The sequence below is a fragment of the Colletotrichum siamense genome (assembly GCF_013390195.1).
Source record: "Colletotrichum siamense strain Cg363 chromosome Unknown KSG_Cg363_contig10, whole genome shotgun sequence".
NCBI classification, from domain to species: Eukaryota; Fungi; Ascomycota; class Sordariomycetes; order Glomerellales; family Glomerellaceae; genus Colletotrichum; species Colletotrichum siamense.
This window is the reverse complement of record NW_023501023.1, coordinates 820,992-833,521: the sequence shown is the minus strand read 5'-3', so window position 1 is coordinate 833,521 and position 12,530 is coordinate 820,992. Positions and strand designations below refer to the sequence as shown.

Below are 12,530 nucleotides of genomic sequence, written 5' to 3'. Positions count from 1 at the left end.
AAGCACAAAACAAAATGAAGTTCACCGCCCTCGTCGTCGCCGCCACCTTCGCCCTCGTCAGCAGTGTCGCAGCCAAGGTACGTCTACCGCTTTCCTTCTCTTCCTCTGTCGCGAATCATCGTTGCGCGGCCGTCCATGCTGTGTCATCGAGAGCACATGTTCATCGACAAAACCGTCGATTCTCAAGACCAGAAAAGAAGCGATCTGACTTTCATGTGCTACAGTCATGCTGCTGCACCATCGTCAACACCGGCAGATGCGACTGCAACGAAGGGTACGACGAGAGCACCAACTGCGTCAGCATCTGCAACATCCGCGGCAGCAGCGTGTGCTAGATGATTGATGTGGCCCAAGGAGGATGAAGACACCGGCGCGGATGGCATAGTTGGAGTTCGGCTGGAAGAGGCACTGGGCTAGCATGACGAGACTTTGAGGCCTCCCGTTCCTGGAGAAGCAAATTCCGGCAGATACTCCCACATCTTTCATTGAGGGATATGGAAATAGGAATAGGACAATGACCAACCACTGAAAGTTCATGAGACATGATTCGTGCCAGGCTGTCACTGCCGCGATGTAAACACCATTTGGAGACTTCGTCCGCTTCAAAGCAGGTCAGAAAGCCGTCGAGCTTGAACGACAATTATTGGGTAGAGCCGGCCGCCACACTCACGCAGCCTGACTCACTGGATCACGCAAGAGTCGAGTTCCTCGTTTTATATTCAAAGTGAGTTTTGGTATCCGGACGGATAGCCGGAAGTATCCGCCCGGATAGCAGAACTTGTAAAGAGAAGGCCTGCTCTCCCATATCGCATCGTTAGAGCTGCGGCCTTGTTCTGGGCGACAAGATAGACGAGGAAGAAGGAGGAGGGGAGTAGAGAGAACAGGAAAACGAAGCTCGGAGACTTTACCCCTTCATAGAGGTCATCTGTGAAGGATTGCGCCTTTCCAAATAAAAGTGGCCGAGTTCCGAGCTATCGCTCAGGCCTTTTGGCTCCCGTCTTCTCGTTGATGCCAGTGACAGTTGCCAAGACTCCTGGGTGTGTCAACTGGGTCGTCTGGTGCACTTGAAGGAATATTCCTAGCGGCGCCCTGACAGAGCTTATTGAATAAAGCCAAGACTCACGAAGGAGAGGAACTACAATAGTCTATTACCAGTGCATAACCCTATCTATTGGACTTTGGTTATGAGTATGTACGCGTTCTCATTGAATCTCAAAGACGTTCTGTGAAGTCCTGGGAGAGATGTGAAGGCCTAAGAGCCCTGTGAGGCGGGTTGAAGAAGCTGACGGTTGGCGAGTAAGAACCACGACAGCCAGAAGGGGCTTCTAAACAGACGTTTGCCCTGGCCTGAACAACGCAGATACCAGGAGCATACGGGAGTATCTTGTGGGCTCGGCATACATGTGTGACAGATATTTCCCAGACACTCCCTCACCATGGACCCCGAGAGGGAGGTTCGAATCACACAGATTTACGAATAGAAATCGCTTCTACCAAAGACGTTGGCCGGTGGCTCAATCAATTGGAAAGAAAGACGAAAGGAAAAAAAAAAAAAGGAAAAAATTCCAAGGCGTGTAGTCGGGGAAAACGTGGCAATTTCCAGACACGTCTGCCGACACTCCACGGCGCTTCATCAATCGCATGTCGTCAAACCACCTCAGATTAATAATTCACGTCCTCCCCCGACCGGACCGGGCGGTTCATGCGGGGAGTGCGGGTTTTGCCTCAAACGGTGCACCACTGCCGCGCCTCGGGATATTTTGCCCTCCAGAGTTTTCGCGCGCTAGGTAGTCAGGACCGGTTAACTCAGCCGGGTCAGGTCTCAATCAAACCCAAACCCGCGCGAGCGGCGATCCCGCCCAGCCGCCCGCGTCGGGAATGCATTAGGAACAGACATCGGACGAGCAGTGCCCAGAAACGGTCCAAAGCCGACCACGCTTCCCTGGTTCCCGAGTCCCGACAACGGAGGCGGGAGGCGCGCCAAGAGGAGCAATTAAGAGGTTGACAATGCAGACTGAGAAGGTGGAGCTCCGCGGCACAACGCTGAACACGCTGAAAAGCTGGGAGATCACTGATGGACGTGTGGAGCAGGCCTGGAGGAGGAGAGGGCGGCCGGGCACACAGGCGGTTTCCCACCCATTCTTTTCGCCTTGAAGCGCCGCTATCGGCCGCGCATCCCACCCACCGGCGGCGGCCGTCTACAACCGGAAGGAGACTACGAAGGGGGACAGTGAGCGTCGGAGGAGCGCGAAGCGCGCTCCCGCTCTGCCGCCGACGGCGGGACGGAAGATCACCTTGACCAACCCTTTCTAAAGTCCGGGGAACCCAACTAATGTAAATCATAGAGGCGTTCGGGACCCAGCGGTCGTGGTGTTTGGCAGAGGAAACTGAAGCTGAGGCCTAAGGATTCGACGATTGCTTCTCCCCCGCAGACATCAATACTGCCTGGGGAAGACTCGAGTCGAGGGCAGACAAGACATCCTTCCCGGCGTGCGGTTACCTTGTATGGCAGGCAAAGCTGGGGGTGCCCCAGGGCGTAGTTGACCCCCCGGCGCATCTGATGCAATGCGATGCACGACCACTGGAACCCAGGTTGCCTTCTCTCCGTGGGGGGCGTTGGGTATGGTTCGGGCGGGAAACGGACATCTTGCTAGAGGGATACGACGTCTCTCCTTGGCCTCGCGAAATCCGGGTCTCCGCTGCGTTGGCGTGCTGTGTCGTTCTGCAGTTTGCTGCTGCATACGCTATCAATTCATCAAAAGACATACAATTGGTCACAGACGGCGAGGAGAAATCAAGCCCATTGACGACCACACCCTCTCCGCCCCCCGGGACGTTCGATGTGCCGCCGCGGGGGCTGGGATGGACGGGCAGCAGCCATCCCAAACAGAATCTTGCTTTCTCGGGCGCGGCTGCGCAGAAGGTTCAGGCGCCAATGGAAGCCTCCGGTCTCCGGTAGCCCGCAGAATCGTTCGATGCAGGCTGCACATCTCAGTCGAGTTTTCTCTGTGTCTCGGAGGGAAAAGAAGAAGGGGAGATTGAGATGGTGGGTGGCAGGGATCGGGGCGGCGCTCAACGCCGTGAAGACCGCGCGGAAAGGCTTGTTTCTGCTTTTGGGTGTGCTGCCTGTCGTTGCCGTTGGCGTGGCCGTGTCTTTTCTGCTCTTTTGCCTGATGGAGTATTCCCGAACCACCGACAGGTTGTCGGATTCCTCGTCCCTGAATGGTGGTTGTTGTCGCGCCCGCTGTAGACCGCCGGACGCCGTGGCAGATTGAAGCTAATCCGGCTAACATATCACAAAAAAAAGCGTCACATCAAGCACACCAAAGTCTGGGGAAACCATGGGCGCCGGTGAAGGGGGTGATGTAGGGGGTCGCTGCACACGCAAGGTTTGTACGGAACGCTCGTGCGAGAGGAAAGGTTGGATGAATCTCTTGGCTCGAATTATGATTTTTTTTTCTTGGGTGGATGAGCTGTGTGCAATTGGAGCGGTTTGTTTGGACGGGACCAGGGGTGTTGGATGCTTTGGTGCAGCAGAAGTCTGTTCGGGTGCCGGTGCTTGCGACACAGGCTCTGTTGAGGTGTTGAGGAGGTGTAGCGGGAGCGTGTTGAAAGGCGCGGTCCGAGATGAGCAGCCGCCAGACACCCGTGTGTGTGGTTCGTCTTCGACATTGTTGCAACTTGCAAAAGTCTGCGAGACTCTGAGGAGTGGCCCTCACGCTCTCTCGGTTTGGATGCGAGATAACTGGAGACGGAAGATCTGGAGGGGAGACCGGGATGGAGACAGGTGCAAATTAGCGTTTTGGGGTTCAGGAAATCGAACGATTCGGAGCCATGACGTGGGAGGGGAGAGATAAGGCGTAATTCACGTGTAAAATAGTTATTTGTCCCGCCATTGGGGAGCTGCGCTGTTACTGGTCACTTTCTTCTTCTCGCGCTCTTGCATGGATGTCTGTGAGAGAGCGGAGCTTCTTGCTGGACGTGGAGGGGAGCCTGCGGCGGAGCACACGCACAGAACGGAGACGAGGAGACATGGGCCAGAGGCGGAGGGGCACCACTGGAGGTTTGGAGAGGTGACGACGAATTGTGGACGATTATTGCAGTTGTATTGTTCAATGTTGACTGGTTCACAGGTGGTGCTGGTTGTGGCCGAACGCGTGGGATATCCAGGTCCCCCAACCCCCGGCGGCTGCAGTGTTAGGGCTGTGGGCTCTTCGGGGTTCACTGCAGTAGCAGCAGCTCGACTCCCTGTCAGCCAGCAGCGAATCTGCCCGTGCAAGCTTTTGGATGTCGTGTCTGAGAATGGCGCGGTTTTCATTTCCTTGGAGGGGAGCACATAGGCTACGGCAGCCGTTTCTGGAGTTTGGGTTGTAGGTTGTGGTGGGGGACCCCTGAAACTGGGACGATCAAGCCGACCGGACGAGTTTGATAGCGGACCTGCCTTGTTGGAAATAGGTGTTTGTAAGACATTCCACGAGGCCGAAGGTCGGGGAACTCGATGTTTGCCTGTTTTGGCTGTTGCCGATGGAGGAGGGAGCATCGGGATGCAACGAGAGGAGGATGATGACCATTGTGTTGTTGCGTGCTGGAGCACCACGTCGTCATCTCTCACACGCAACCCCGGATGGCCATCTGCAACCGAACCGACCGAACCCTGTGGCCCTCGGGTGGTTCTCGGGGCTTGAGATTGAGGGCGGCCAAGACGACGGGAATCATGTTCCTGCTGGGTGGTGTTGAGTGCGCTGTGTGTTGTGTGTGCACCACGGATTCGACGCCCGAGGTTCGGGTTTCGGCCACTTTTGTGATTTGTTTGGCTGACCTTCCTTGCTAAGGTGCAGCGAGCAGCAGGCTTCAGTGCTAAGACTTGACAGTGACACTCGGGAAAGGCCAGCAAGCAGCAAGCAGCACGCAGCAGGGGCCGGCTTGGACGTTGCACTCGCACATCTGCAGGCTGCAAGCACATCAGCGACCTCACACTAACGACATGCCCCCGGTCCCTCCACACTGTTAGGTGCCCTCCACCTTAGGTGTGTAGCTCCCCTCCTGGCAGCAGCGGTGCAGCCTGCCAAACCCAAGCCCAGCTACCTTAGGTACCCCCTGCCACCCTGCCACCTGCCCGTGCGACAGCCCACTAAACGTGCGCAATGTCCACCGTCCACTCCGGTTTAGCGGTCGACACACGCGCCAGGCGCCGCACCACCATGCAAAACCTTCGGCACCCAACCCACCACGCCGTTGCAATTGACGAATTTCGGACCAAGGACAAAAAATCAGAGGGGAAGAGAGGAGAGGGGAGGGGAAAAAGAGGGAAGGTGGCCGCCGGCACGGTACCACACCACCGCAGGCACAGCACGCGCACATGGGCCGGCCCATGGACCCAGGACCCAAGGCAGGCAGGCACGGCCTCTCGGCTCGACACACCTTACTTCTGAGAGCGAAAGAAAAAAAAATTAAATAAGAACAGCCCGCCGTCCCGACGTCGCCCGCGCCTTCCTCTCCTCTCCTCCCTCAACCACCACCGTTCACCCCAATCCCGAGATAATCCTCCCACCCGCTCTCCTCCCTGCTGATAAAGCGACGAAGCCTCCCTCGCGCATTCACCCAACAGTCACAGACAACAAAACACCAAACACCCCAATCCCACCAAGCTTCCCAGCACAAGTCGCCCGGCGCCACGCACAGCTTTATCACCAAGGAGGAGAGTCGACGGACCACCACCCACGTACATACACGCAACCACCGACCAGCTTCGGACATTTTCATTCTTCACCACACACTCTTCCTAAAATCGCAGAAATGTTCGCGACCAGAGTTCTCCGCCAGGCTGCCGCCCACGCCGAGCGCACCCCCAGCATCCGCTTCCTCGGCCGCCGCACCATTCCCTGTACGTCCACCTCCCTCTCTCCGCTTCACAAAGGACCTACATACTGACAATCGCCAACAGCCTCCGTCGACCACACCCCGGCCCCTCACCCGGCCTCGCCCACCGGCACCCTGCCCCCCAACTTCGGCAACGGCTCCGCCCCGGCCAGACACACCTCCTTCAGCTCCTACCGCGACCACGCCCAGCAGCACGGCCCCCTCCAGCGCTCCATCCGCAACGGCGAGCCCGGCATCGGCGGCACCTCCGGCCACGAGATGGGCTCCGTCATGCCCGCCTCCGGCATCTTCTTCGACCGCTCCGAGCTCCCCGCCCGCTTCCGCCGCCAGCCCCTCGACATGGCTGAGATTGAGGCTGTCGAGTCCGGCGGCGCTGCCCTCTTCGGTTGAGATACTACCAAGAACGCTCGCTTGAAAAAGTAAGAAACAAAAACGAAACAATTGCGTGTGCTTTTTATGGGTATGAGCGACAGACGGGGCGATACCAAGGACGGGAACTCAAAATTTCAGGCGGTACGCGTGTACGAAAGACGAAAGACGAGCAAAAGGCTACATGGAACCAAAGTCGCGTGTCCCTTGGAAACGGGGGATGCCCTCGGCTGGGTACGGAAACCTAGGCAGTCATGTAATGTGACGACGCCAACCGGGCTTGAGGAACGAAAAATGGATGGCGGCGGCGCACACCCGCCGCGACTGGTTGCAATACACCAAGAGTGTTGCGTTGGCGGGAAACCACCACGACGCCTGGTGCGGACTCGGGAGTTACTTGATACCTACAAACGGGAGACAATGCCTGTCTACTCGGAGCAAGTTGGCCTACTATTTTCCTTTACGCGTCTTCTACCTGGGCAGAGCACGCTCTGTACCAACAAGTCTAGCTCGTCGCAAAACCTGCGTATATAGCACCCCCAAAAACAACTGAAAAGTTCAACCTCACCTCTTCGGCATTATCAGATGTGATTTGCGTGCAGATTACACTTCGGCTGCATGTGCCTCCCAGCGCTCGTGGATATCTCGGAGGTTCAAGTTCCCAATGCAACCTCCGGAACTGCGAGCCAATGCCAAAGCTCCGAAATGCTGCTGTCCCCCTCCCCCCTTCCCCCAGAGCGCGCATGTGATGATTCGCACCTGGCTGCAACTAAATAACCTAACGTTGCCGTCCGTAGCTCCGGAACTGCGTGGTGCTGGTCAAGCGGACGCGCGACAGCTCATGCTACGCCTATTTCATCCGATCGTGCCATGTGCTCTGCAGCTTGCTTCCCCCCCGCACCTCTAAATCCCTTCCGTCATTTCCCGACGTAGCCGACTTGGAGCAAGCCGAGCTTTTGGCACCAGCCACCGATGGATGCTGATTGCGATAAGAGGTGGTCTGTGCGTCTTTCAGCCACAGTATGGCTAGTAAGGTAGTGGAGAACGAGCTGCGGGGAGAGAAGGGGAAAAGGTGCGAGGGTCCCGGCGTGACCGGGAGTTTAGCGTTTAGTCCAGCATGAAAGTTTACAGTGTTCCCATTTCGAATGAACCATGGGGGAGGATCGCCCAATCTATGTAAGTTGAACTGCAAAAGTCTGATGGGGTTCGTGGACTCGGTGAAGCGGGTTCATGCGGCGGTGCTGGAGTTTACTTTTTTGGAGAGGTCGAGTTTTCCCGCCTTTCAGGTTGAAGCGTTCGTAGGATTTGTGGTTTCCTATCCAATGACATTACACGCACGCATGACTACTAAACTTGGCGAGAAAGATGGATGTTGGGTCTGCGGTCTACGAGATACGATACAATTAACTGTGGCTGGCTCAAAATTATATTCGACTGCGTTCATATTCAGCTTCTACATCAGCCGCCAATCTCAAACTGATTGATGATATTGTTGCCTTTTTAAAACTACTTTATTATGGTATAAAGATTACGCCCGCTTCAGGCTCATGATGGTTTTTTCCCCCTTTTCTTTAGTTTTCTTTTCCTCCTATTTTTTACATAGATGAGTAGGTGTAGCACAGAGGACCAGATAGCGTGTCCATATAATCCCGCACGAGGAGATCCGTCTCGGCGAGCTCCAGCACAGGCATGCTGTCGGTGATGGCGGCCGGGTAGATCTTGTCCGTGTCCTGGAAGCCGGTGTAGTCGGCCAGGCGCGTCGCATTCCGGCCTTGCCACTGTTCATTGGGTGTCAGCTACTCATTCACACTTGAGTTGGAGTGTTTTCGATGAAAGAACGAACCTTGGCCCAGACGCGGTCGACGTTGGCGTGGTGCAGGAAGAAGAGCGGCTCGTTGGGCGAGGTGGCCGGGCCCATGTCGCCGTAGATGATGCTGTGAACTGCACTCCTCTTAGCATCCCTCCTCTACTCTCTCGAACGAAAGGGGTAGCAAACTCACCTTGCGCGTGCGGCAGGCCCTCGAGCATCGTCACCATATCCCCAAACCCCTCAAACGCATAGATCGTATTCATCACCCTCGAATCAAACGCGCCCGCCTGCATGTCCCCCACAATCGTCACCCCGTTCTCGTCCGCCCCGTCGCCGCTGTTAAACTCGCGCGTCAGGCAGTGCAGCCTGTTCCCCGGCTCCCCGACATCCGGCCAGCCCATGCTCAGCGTCAGATTCGTATTCGCAAACGGGCCGTCGACCACGCATCTCTGGAACCCCGGCACGTCGCTCCCCGTGAACTGGCCGTTGCCGCCGAAGCCCGTCTCCGCGTCGAAGAGCGGCGAGCTCGGCACCGCGCGCGCGTCCGCGTCGATGGTCCAGTCCCAGTAGGGCTGCACGCCGGTGTAGTTGCACTCATTCCGGAGAAGGTCCTCGTGCAGCTGGACGAACCAGCGGTGCCATGGGAGGAAGTTGGCGACGAAGTGGATGCGCGATTGCAGCGCCCAGTGGGTGAAGGTGAGGTCGTCCATGCGCGTGACGACGGCTTCGTAGGGGGCGTATTTTTGGTGCGGGAGGGAGCGGAGGCAGACTGCCGCGCGGAGGTAGTCGGCTTTCTCGGCCGGGGCGAGTTCGCGCCATTCTTTGCGGACGGCGGGGTTGGTGCAGGGCTCGGCGCGGGGGAGGACGGCGGCGGAGACGGAAGTTGTGGCCGCGAGGAGGGCGGCGAGGAGGGGGGTGAGATGCATTATGAAAGGTTGAAAGGAGTGACGATGGGTGAGGGGGGATGGTAGAGAGTGGCGGCTCAAGGGAACGAGGTAACGAGTGTATGGCGAGATGGGGATGAGGTCTTCATCGTGATGATGGGCTTTCCTTTATGTTTACTATCCTGTGTAGATCTTCGGTCTCCAGACGGAGCACTCCAAAGCCTCATTTCCCCATAGTCCGGCATCGCCAGGGCTCGTTAGCGTCGGCATGATCGACGACAGGAACGAAAAAGTCTTTCTCCAGTCATGTTGCAGTTACTCCTTTTCGTGTTGCAATTGTTTGTTTATTATCCACAATGACGAGACCTGGGGTAAGCCAGTTAGAGTTGAAATTAGTCGAAGAAAACTTTGAAGTCTACTTTGAAGGGGGCCACATGTTGAACCGTGTTGCTGTTCATGGCCTGTTTGCGTTGACGAGCATCCGCCGTCTTCCCCCAGCGTCCCTTGAGTTTCGGTCAGGACGAACAAGTTTGCAACATCCCTCTTGCTTGCGACTGTTGTCCCACTTGTAGCGGGGCAAGCCGACGGGAGCTACTATTTCTCGAGAAGTTAGGAAAAATAGGAAGTGTGGTATTAATAGTCTATGCGACTTCTTCGGAATCACGTCCCGCTTGTCTTTGCTCTTCCCGGGATCATACTAGTAACCGCGCTTACCCCAGAGACGGACTGACCGTCGGTTGCAGAGTCTGTCATTATGCACTTCAGCCTCTTTGTCAAGCTAATTGATACTAGAAAGTCTAACCCCTATGCCAAAAATCGCAAACAGAATGTATTGAGGCCGTTGCTTGTTACTTCAAGACTCTATTGTCTGGTCAAGAACGAGCCAACTCATGCATATGTGGCAATGTCTGTGTGTGCTGACTGGGACGCGTACTCATTGCATGACTCTTGGCATATAAAACTCTGCAACCTCTATTAATCGCCATAGACAGATGAACTCTCTTTGCTCGCAACTCCGCGAAGAATATACCAGATCAATCAGGAGATACATGCTAGCGAGGTGCCTCTTCATGACGCCCTGAACAGCCCCCTAAGTCAACCCTTCTTCATGGCAGAGAAGATTATTTCTGCCGCCTGTTCCGCCAAGGCGTACGTCGCGACCTGCAAGTTCGCCGAGACAGAGACCGGAAAGACTGAAGTGTCAATAACGCGTAGGCCAGATACTCCAATAACACGCAGTTCTGTATCTACGACTGTGCCCATCGACGCCGTTCCAGCCGGATGGTAACATCCACTACAAACAAATTAGCAACCAAATCACACCTTCGGGGATCACCAGCAAGGGCTTAAAACATACCCTGCCATCTCCCGCACTCGAGCGTCAATCTCCTCGTCCGTCGAGTCCGCCGTCAACGGGCTGGCAGCCAGCTCACCAGCAATGATCTCCCGGCCGAGCACCGTCTCGTTCGAGGTCAACAGCCTGATGTTGCGGCGGATCGTCTCCCGCGCGGCGTAGCGGTCGACGGCCGTGCCCAGGAAGTTGGGGTCGATGAGCGGCGCGTCGTTAATATCCGCGGACTGGATCGTGACGGAGCCGCGGGCGGAGTTGATGAAGACGACGGAGATCATCAGCACGGCGGACCCGTCGGCCGAGACCCCGGAGTACTGCAGCAAGTGCGAGGAGTGCGCTCTGTCTTGGTTCAGGAGCGGGTGCGCGGCGGGGTCGGCGATCGGGCCCTCGTCCTGCTCGATCGCGGCCTTGAGGCCGTCCTTGGGCAGCGAGACGACGGTCATGAAGTCGATAAAGGCGCCCTGGGTGTACTGAGACTGGTTGAAGATGGGGTTGCCGGATTCCTTGGCGTAGCCCGCGGAGGCGTTCTTCAGCTGCCAGACGGTGGGGATGAGGACGTGGTCGTGGAAGTTCTTGCCGACTGCGGGCTGGTCGAGGACGACCGGGATCTCGAACTTGTTCAATGTCTCGGCGGGTCCAATGCCGGATAACATCAAGATTTGCGGCGTGCGGTAGGCGCCAGCGGCTAAGATAGTCTCGCGGCCGAGGATCTGTGTTCCGTTGGCAAGTTGAACGCCGCGGGAGACGAGGTCGCCCGTGGCTGATTTCTCGACCAAGACCTTGGCAACAAGGCTGTCAGTTAGCACTGTAACCCCTTCAAGAGAGTACCTCAGCGAAGCTAGCTGCCTTCTTCCCTTGTCGCGGTTCTCTTGCAGGTCTGCAACGCCTAGGTTGTTTCCCGCGTTATTGTCAAACTGGGAAAGCGCATCGACACCAAGCTCTTTCCACGAGTCGAGCAGAGCATCCCGCAGGGGAAACACCCTATCGGTCGAACCGGGAGACTGGATCTTGATAGGGCCGCTGTGGCCATGTGCCAGCGGGTTTGTCGAGTTGTCAAAGAGCGTCTCAGTCTTGCGCATGTACGGCAGCTGGCCCTCATAGCTCCACCTCTCATCGCCAACCCGCTCAGCCCAGATGTCATAGTCCACCTTGTGACCGCGAGCCCAAGCAGCTGAACAAACGTTAGCAGCCCGAGCCAACAACTACACTGTTCCACTTGTGCTTACCTCCGTTGATGATCGTGCCTCCTCCGAGACCTTTTCCCACGGGCGAGACGATCTCTCGGTCATCGAGGTTTACCTGCGGTACCGAAGAAAAGCCCCAGTCATATTCGCCGCCAATCGCGCTGCTCATGTCAATCCATTCGATGTTTTCGACAGCATGAGTGTTGGGACCGGCCTCGATGAGCAAGACCTTGAGTGTTCGGTCCTGCTGGAGGAGTCGGTTTGAGACGACGGACCCGGCGATGCCCCCGCCCACAACGATACAGTCCCAGAATTGCATGGTTTTGGGTCCCGGTGCAGACATAAAGACAACTGAAGAGATTTGGAGCCTGAAAAAATGGTAGATTGCTGCAGGTTCGTCGTGTGAAAAGGTTCACTCGAAAGCTTGAGATTCATGGGTCATTGGGTTAATATCAGAAGCAAAACCCGAAAACCATCGGGCTACATGGCACCATGGGAGCGCTGAACAAATGCGTGATTCATTTCCGTGTGATCCGCTCGTGATATCGACCCTTGGAAGAGATGCAGCAAGCTCCAAGTGAGCTGTTTTCTGCATGTTACGCGGCATGCAGAGGTGCGTTTCCTTGATGCAACTTAGCGGCATGGAAACCCAGCTACCCGGACCATTCTTGTCGAGGAAAGACTTGGCATAGTGTGCGACTGCACAGAGTTGTCTGGATTGCACAACGCATTTCTAGTTTCTTACTTTGATCCCGCGACATTGAGACTCAAGCATCTGCTGGCCCGCATCGGCGCACATTGCTTCTTGGGTCAGTGCCGCGTTATTCTTGCCCCCCAATCTCTCTAAACCACCTCATTCCATCGGCCGACAGACAGAAACCATATCTTTCGGATGTGTATATCTAGCTCCCCGGCTCGATCAGAGCATCTAGAGCGCGACTTAATCTCTGTTGGTTCTTCGCCAAGCACCGGCTAGGTTCCGCGATCCGGGGTTTGATCCTACGCAGAGTTGGTTGGTGAGCTGTGCCTCTTCCTGGACAATTTCTCTTGCA

At 56.3% G+C, this 12,530-nt stretch overlaps 3 protein-coding genes across 3 annotated transcripts; 1 reads left to right on the top strand and 2 right to left on the bottom strand.

Moving 5' to 3' along the window:
• Nucleotides 1-5,796: 5,796 nt before the first annotated feature.
• Nucleotides 5,797-6,270, top strand: CGCS363_v014126 (uncharacterized protein; the record flags this gene model as incomplete). Its single annotated transcript, XM_036645975.1, has 2 exons — nucleotides 5,797-5,884; nucleotides 5,945-6,270. The coding sequence occupies 2 exons, from the start codon at nucleotides 5,797-5,799 to the stop codon at nucleotides 6,268-6,270; spliced, it is 414 nt and encodes a 137-aa protein (XP_036488189.1).
• Nucleotides 6,271-7,844: 1,574 nt separating this feature from the next.
• Nucleotides 7,845-8,985, bottom strand: ustQ-4 (Tyrosinase ustQ; the record flags this gene model as incomplete). The annotated part of the gene is made up of 3 exons (XM_036645974.1): nucleotides 7,845-8,027; nucleotides 8,093-8,190; nucleotides 8,250-8,985. 3 exons carry the CDS (start codon nucleotides 8,983-8,985, stop codon nucleotides 7,845-7,847), a joined length of 1,017 nt encoding a protein of 338 aa, XP_036488268.1.
• A 1,053-nt stretch (nucleotides 8,986-10,038) lies between these two features.
• On the bottom strand, nucleotides 10,039-11,797 carry betA-1 (Oxygen-dependent choline dehydrogenase; the record flags this gene model as incomplete). Its single annotated transcript, XM_036645973.1, has 3 exons — nucleotides 10,039-10,237; nucleotides 10,301-11,465; nucleotides 11,521-11,797. The coding sequence occupies 3 exons, from the start codon at nucleotides 11,795-11,797 to the stop codon at nucleotides 10,039-10,041; spliced, it is 1,641 nt and encodes a 546-aa protein (XP_036488188.1).
• Between the last annotated feature and the right edge of the window lie 733 nt (nucleotides 11,798-12,530).